The sequence below is a fragment of the Monopterus albus genome, unplaced genomic scaffold (genome assembly GCF_001952655.1).
Source record: "Monopterus albus unplaced genomic scaffold, M_albus_1.0 scaffold35.1, whole genome shotgun sequence".
Taxonomy (NCBI): domain Eukaryota; kingdom Metazoa; phylum Chordata; class Actinopteri; order Synbranchiformes; family Synbranchidae; genus Monopterus; species Monopterus albus.
The window spans coordinates 1014584-1021969 of NW_018127915.1; the positions used below are offsets into that span (position 1 = coordinate 1014584).

The window sequence follows — 7386 nt, forward strand, 5'->3', positions numbered from 1 at the left end:
AGGGGCTTGGGGTGGGACAACGATTCTGATTGGATAACCTTTCACCTAGAACTGTCAAATTAATTCTGATGAAAGCCGGTATCTATACTGTGTGTAACATGTCACCCAGTGCAGTGCAGCAGTGCATGTTTTTCATAGTTTTTGAACAACAGACAACGGCCAATACAGGTTAGAGACTGACACCATGGGTAGAGGCAGGTTTCAGTCTCTGTATGGGGCGTGCTGAAAAGGCTATAGAAAATGACTGGCCTTATCCTTTAAGGCTTAATTAGACCTTCTACTTCAGTAACAACTCTAGCCACCTCTAGCTGGTCACAAAAATAGGAGTCATCACTAAAGGTAAAACATACACTCCCATGTGTGTTTTTGTGCAGCCTTCATCCACAAAGTAAAAGAGGATCCTTTAAATTCTTTGATACTAGAGCTAAGCTGAACTAATTTATTGCTAAAAAAGCATATGTATTCACCATTTTTGTTTCTTCACATTAATGTATGGTGAGTGCTTACACTCCTGGCAAAGACAACCATCTCAGTTATTATTCTTTGTCACTACCACGTAGATCTGTTCAGCTGTTATAACACATTTTCCACATAAATGCCTAATTTTGCACAAATCCCCCTTAACGCCATCTTGGATCCAGCCTCCTGATCCAGTCAAATATACCCGCGTGACTTGATTCAATCTGTGCTTCTTTGAATAAAACAATACTTCACTCACAATTACAAAATCCTCAAACCCCCCACACACATCCGGCCAAACAGGTGTAGGGACTTAAAAGCAGCTCTTGCCAAAACACTCAAATATAGCAACTATCCAGCTGCAGGCGTGTGTTGCGATGAACAGCAGGTGTGGATGCTTTGAGAAGCTCAGCGCTAAACACCTGTTGGGGGGGTGAAAAAAAGAGCAAACCTCCACATGGTGGGAGCTCATTTCCATCGCTCTCTTCCTCTCATTATGTCTCCTGTTCTCCCACTCATTTGCTTTGGCTATCTCAGCCCATCTGTCTCTATCACTCGCTCATCTCACTATCACTCCATATTGCTCTCTTCCTCCTGTTCTTCAAGGGGACACGTTTTATATTTTTTGTGCATATCCTTATTTTAGTGCAGTTACATGGAAGTCTCTGTTTGCTGAGTTGTGGCGCATGGGTGGGACGGCTGCACCAGACTGAGAGAGAGAGGAGAGAGAAGGTGTTCCCCGTTACATTTCCACTTTGGCTCTCTGTGTCTTCAGTTTCTTTTGCTGCACCACACTGAAGTGGCACTGATCAATTTCACAGGTTTTGGGTTTACAACAGCACAGTCTACCTTCCCTCAGCACACCAACAAAGGGTCTTTTGTGCAAGTGCGTGGTGGGTGTCAGTAAGAAATATGAAAAGCTACTCTAAGACACTGGGTAGAGACTGTGCAGATTGCGGCAAACTAAACTCAATGCTGCAACACACACAGATGTGACCTGAATAGAAACCATACTGGTCAAAGTGCAAGTCTCTTGAACATTGTTTCTGTCAATAACCAGAGTTGAAGAGTAAACATTCACACATACAAGAGCAGTGACCCCTTGCCACCCCAATAACTGAGGTTCAAGGTTTTGATTAACTGTGGTTTGAGGCACTATCAGGGATCACAACAGCAATCAGAGCTAAGGACACACAGAGTGCACAGGTCATCTGGCATAGGCAAGAAGAGAAGAAGGGATAAAGGGAAAAATGGAGGAAAGGAGGGAAAGATAAAAGAATAGAAGGTCAGTGAAAGAGAAAGAAGACGAATAGAGGTGTGAGGAAGGAAAAGATGATACGAGAGAAGGCGGCAGTGGGAAGAAGGAGACAAAAAGCAGTGCGGATGGTACAGTAGGTCAGAGGAGCACGAATGAGAAGGCAAAAAGACACCACCTATCATTCTTGTTTATCCAATCCTTCCTCCATCCACTTACTGATCCTTCTTTCAACTGTGAGCTACTGGGGCATTAAATACATGAGGCATTAAAAGATACATGGCTGCCATTTTAAGTCATTAAATGCGAAGAATACTGAGACATTTACAGTGGCAATTCTTTATAAAAACGTAAAACATCAAATAGAAACAGTCAAACACAAGTATCTCAGATTGTACTGACGGAAAGAACAGTACTTGACTATTTAATAACTTTCCTCCAGTGATTTCATTTTGCTAAAAACAACAGTCACAAAAGTCTAAAGAATTTTAAAATTACTTTGAGTTCTCAAAAACGTGCACAGCTTTGCATGCACATACACATCTACACAAAGGTGTGGATCCTACCTTCTCCCACTCTCTCTCCTTATTGAGAACAATGACCACCAGCTTCGGGTGTTCCTGGTAGCCCTCTTCTGTGAATGACAAGTCTCTGCCATCCCATGTCACATTCATCATGTACCTGAGAGTGAGGAGGAGGAGGAGGAGGAGGAGGAGGATGGTGAAGAGTCACGGGGCAGAGGGTGGTAAGAAATAAGAGCGATGAGGAGGAGGAAGAGTGGAGGGTGGAAAAATCAGAAAATGGGAGAAGAAATGAATGAGGAAACAGGATATTGAATTACATTAGCACGAGAATAAGTTCATTTACAATCTACTAGTATTACTATCTAAAATATTCACACATAGTACTGGAAGTTGTAAAGTCATATTTGGGTCACATGGACTGGATTATAATTAGATTCCTGAAATAAAAGGCAGTTGGACAGAGAGTCAAAACATTAAGTCTTTTCAAATCCTCCAAAAATGAAAAGAAGTGTGTGTCTGATTAACCTGTAAACAGCCACAATAATACACACTGTATGACAGTACTGTCAGAATGGCAGTGCAGTGTGCATTCTGTGGATATTACACAGAACAAGAAAATAAATAACAGAATAGTACATAAAGCAATACCTACACTACACACACACACACACACACACACACACACACACACACACACACACATTAATGAGTGATCCTTATGGCAGGTCACATTAGCTAAGATGGAGGGCAATGGGAAGATATTCTTGGGTCCAAAGAGCCTCCACATTAATCATGGCCACCCCTGCCCTCCCTCGCTCCTCCTGTCAGCAGTCGTGTACAACACGGCAGAGACAGCTCCTCTGTTTGGCCTCTTCTCCTCCGTTCTGGGACTACATGACGATGGTACGAACCTCGAACGAGATGTGTCTTTGAGAAGCCACAGTAGCGTGCTTCAGGTGTAGTGTCTCATGCTCTGCAGGAACATGCTGCTGTGTATGAAGCTGGTTCCACTTCAACCACTACTGCTACACAAATTGTGCTCTTATAGAGTCTTATTACTTGGTTCACATTTTATTAACACAGTTTATTTAATTCCAACAAAAAAGGTCAGTCAGTTCACATCTTTTTATACAGGTGCTGGTCATAAAATTAGAATATCATCAAAAAGTTGATTTATTTCACTAATTCCATTCAAGAAGTGAAACGTGTATATCATATTCATTCATTACACACAGACTGATATATTTCAAATGTTTATTTCTTTTAATTTTGATGATTATAACTGACAACTAATGAAAACCCCAAATTCGGTATCTCAGAAAATTAGAATATTACTGAATACCAATACAAAGAAAGGATTTTTAGAAATCTTGGCCAACTGAAAAGTATGAACATGAAAAGTATGAGCATGTACAGCACTCAATACTTAGTTGGGGCCCCTTTTGCCTGAATTACTGCAGCAATGCGGCGTGGCATGGAGTCGATCAGTCTGTGGCACTGCTCAGGTGTTACGAGAGCCCAGGTTGCTCTGATAGTGGCCTTCAGCTCTTCTGCATTGTTGGGTCTAGCATATCACATCTTCCTCTTCACAATACCACATAGAAAATCTATGGGGTTAAGGTCAGGCGAGTTTGCTGGCCAATTAAGAACAGGGATACCATGGTCCTTAAGCCAGGTACTGGTAGCTTTGGCACTGTGTGCAGGTGCCAAGTCCTGTTGGAAAATGAAATCTGCATCTCCATAAAGTTGGTCAGCAGCAGGAAGCATGAAGTGCTCTAAAACTTCCTGGTATACAGCTGCATTGACCTTGGACCTCAGAAAACACAGTGGCCCAACACCAGCAGATGACATGGCACCCCAAACCATCACTGACTGTGGAAACTTTACACTGGACCTCAAGCAACGTGGATTCTGTGCCTCTCCTCTCTTCCTCCAGACTCTGGGACCCTGATTTCCAAAGGAAATGCAAAATTTACTTTCATCAGAGAACATGACTTTGGACCACTCAGCAGCAGTCCAGTCCTTTTTGTCTTTAGCCCAGGCGAGACGCTTCTGACGCTGTCTGTTGTTCAAGAGTGGCTTGACACAAGGAATGCGACAGCTGAAACCCATGTCTTTCATACGTCTGTGCGTAGTGGTTCTGGAAGCACTGACTCCAGCTGCAGTCCACTCTTTGTGAATCTCCCCCACATTTTTGAATCGGTTTTGTTTCACAATCCTCTCCAGGGTGCGGTTATCCCTTTTGCTTGTACACTTTTTTCTACCACATCTTTTCCTTCCCTTCGCCTCTCTATTAATGTGCTTGCACGCAGGGCTCTGGGAACAGCTAGCCTCTTCTGCAATGACCTTTTGTGTCTTGCCCTCCTTGTGCAAGGTGTCAATGGTGGTCTTTTGGACAACTGTCAGGTCAGCAGTCTTCCCCATGATTGTGTAGCCTACAGAACTAGACTGAGACACCATTTAAAGGCCTTTGCAGGTGTTTTGAGTCAAATAGCTGATTAGAGTGTGGCACCAGGTGTCTTCAATACTGAACCTTTTCACAATATTCTAATTTTCTGGGATACTGAATTTGGGGTTTTCATTGGTTGTCAGTTATAATCATCAAAATTAAAAGAAATAAACATTTGAAATATATCTGTCTGTGTGTAATGAATGGATATAATATACAAGTTTCACTTTTTGAATGGAATTAATGAAATAAATCAACTTTTTGATGATATTCTAATTTTATGACCAGCACCTGTATTTGTTTCTCAGATTTTCTACATATCTGCCCTTGCAAAACTCTAAATTACAATTAATTCATTTAAATGCAATTTGGTGTTAACTTGTTCTTTTCATCCTCTGTGATACAAAGACATTTCATAATGTAGCTTTAACGCCATACGTAATGTTCATCAGCACATAGTCTTCCAGATGTAACTGACTGTGTGTCACAAGGATGGTGACAGAGGAAGAGTAAAAGGCTGTGTAATATATGTGTGTGCTTGTGTGTGCTTGTGTGTGGTTGTATTTTACCACACCTATTCTGTATGTCCCTTTAAATTACTGCTGGTAACACACACACACACACACACACACACACACACACTCAATGGCCAGATGAAATCAGACAAGATATAATGGGATTGAAGGTTTTGTGATTATAATAATCTGTTTGGCCTGCACGTGACCAGGTGAGTAGTATGAAGTCAGTTGATTGGACGAGTTCTGTGGCGCTGAACCTAGTTATGTGTGACCACAGCAGAGAAAGAGGTACCGGAATCAATAGCAGCACCCAGGGCTGCTCTTTTAGACAACAGCCCATTCCGTGCTCTGGAACTATCTATCTGGAAGAGATGACACACACTCACACAACAGTTACACATGCACACAGTGGAAGCCTTTGCTGCTCTTTCTCTCTGTTTACTGTACAGTTTGCTCTCCTTTGTTGTTCATTTGGCTTGTTTTCCCACTGTTTCTCAGGCATCTTTTTCATTTGACACAAACCAACAAAGACAGTGGTATTTCCTGCATATGGTACATCCCACCAGTCTGAAGAAGCTTCTCAATGAGACAGGAAAATGTCTTCAAGAAGCTCAAGTGACTCCAGCTGCCAACTTCAGCATGGTCCCCAACAGAAACACCACCTCCTCCTGATTGTTACAAACTACAGTGTCCAGCTGTTTCAGGAAACGACTGGGCCTTTCTGAAATGTAACTGTATTTATTAAGTGTTGAAACATGGTCTGGGGTTGTGTCAGTGCCCGTGGCAAAGGTCATTACACTTCTGTGACGGCTCCATTACTGCTGAACAATAAAGAGGGATTTAGAAGCAGCACATGCTGCCTTCAAGATGACATCTTTTCCAGAGATGCCCATGTATATTTCAACAAGACGATCCAAAACCTCACACTGCACATTACTAAGGCCTGGCTGTGGAGGAAAAGGGGACGAGTGTTGGATTGGCCTGCCGGCAGTCCCAACTTGTCCCCAGTAGAGAATGTGTGGCGCATTTTGAAACACAAATTGTGTCAAAGATGACCCAGGACTGTTGCACCTTAAGACTTGTTTGCAGGAAGAATGGGACAAAATGACGCCTGACACACTGAATCACTTAAGGAATGATGACATCACACCGTGGTAAACGCTTTACTGTCCCAATTTTTGTTGGAATGTGTTGCAGCATCAGGATTGAAATGAGTGTTTATTTTAAACAAAGAATAAAACTGATGAGGTATCACATCAAATAACGTGCTGCTGTATTGTTTTCACTGTAATGCAGAACACAGATGATTTACGCATCAGTATTTTCAGTTTTAATTTCGATTTTACATACCGTTCCAATTTTTTCTGATTTGGGGTTGTAAGAACAGGATGCAGACAGGACAGGTAGATTGTGTGAGTGAATGTATATACGTGTGCACGTGTATGTTTGGGCCGACGCCCATCGAACAGGTGGATCTGACACAGCGTTGCCAGGATACGGACACAGACTGGAGAGAATTCTCTGGAAGATGAACCTAAGCAACTCTAAATGAACATCACTTGCACAATCACAGAAACACAGACAATTACTTTTCCCAGCTCAACAATTTTCTTTGTAATGTTTCCTCATTCCTGTAACAATAAAGTCATCCAATTTCCCACCCCTTCCAGTCCCATTATACCAGTAATCTTTCTATTCATTGGGGGGGGGACAAGGAGAGAGGGAGACAAAGATAAGAAATGAAAATACAGTATGAGGAGAGAGGACAAGAAATAAGGCTCGACAGAGTTTGGATAAAAATATCTTCTGTGTTATTTTTTCCTCCCTTCCTTTTATTTTGGAGTAAACTGGGCTGCGATGGGGTGGGGGTGGGTGGGCACCGCACCAGAGCCAACCAGCATTACACATACACTGCGGCATTCAAACAAGAACACACACTGCATTACAGCAGCAAGTGCCAAGTACTCCTTTTCTTAATCCTTCACCCAGTTATCAACGAACAATGACATTTCCAAATATTGGTTCACTTTATTTTACAAACCACAACCCCCTTCTTCTCTGCTAACAGCACTACGTCCTGCCCTTTCAAAGTGCTCTTCACACAAAAGATATAATATCTCAAGTGGCCACTTATTCTCTGGATCTCACCATATTTAGAAAGGTTGTGATAAGAACATTTTA

General features: G+C 42.2%; 1 protein-coding gene across 2 annotated transcripts in view; it reads right to left on the minus strand.

The window, feature by feature from the left end:
* grin2aa (glutamate receptor, ionotropic, N-methyl D-aspartate 2A, a) overlaps positions 1-7386 on the minus strand; it is a 136004-nt gene that overhangs the window by 43079 nt on the left and 85539 nt on the right. For both annotated transcript variants that reach the window (XR_002274740.1, XM_020597863.1), the window contains one exon: positions 2281-2395. Coding sequence is in view for 1 of the 2 variants with exons in the window: in XM_020597863.1 (XP_020453519.1) it covers positions 2281-2395 (115 nt within the window). In the remaining variant the exon portion in view is untranslated. The remainder of the gene's footprint in view (positions 1-2280; positions 2396-7386) is intronic.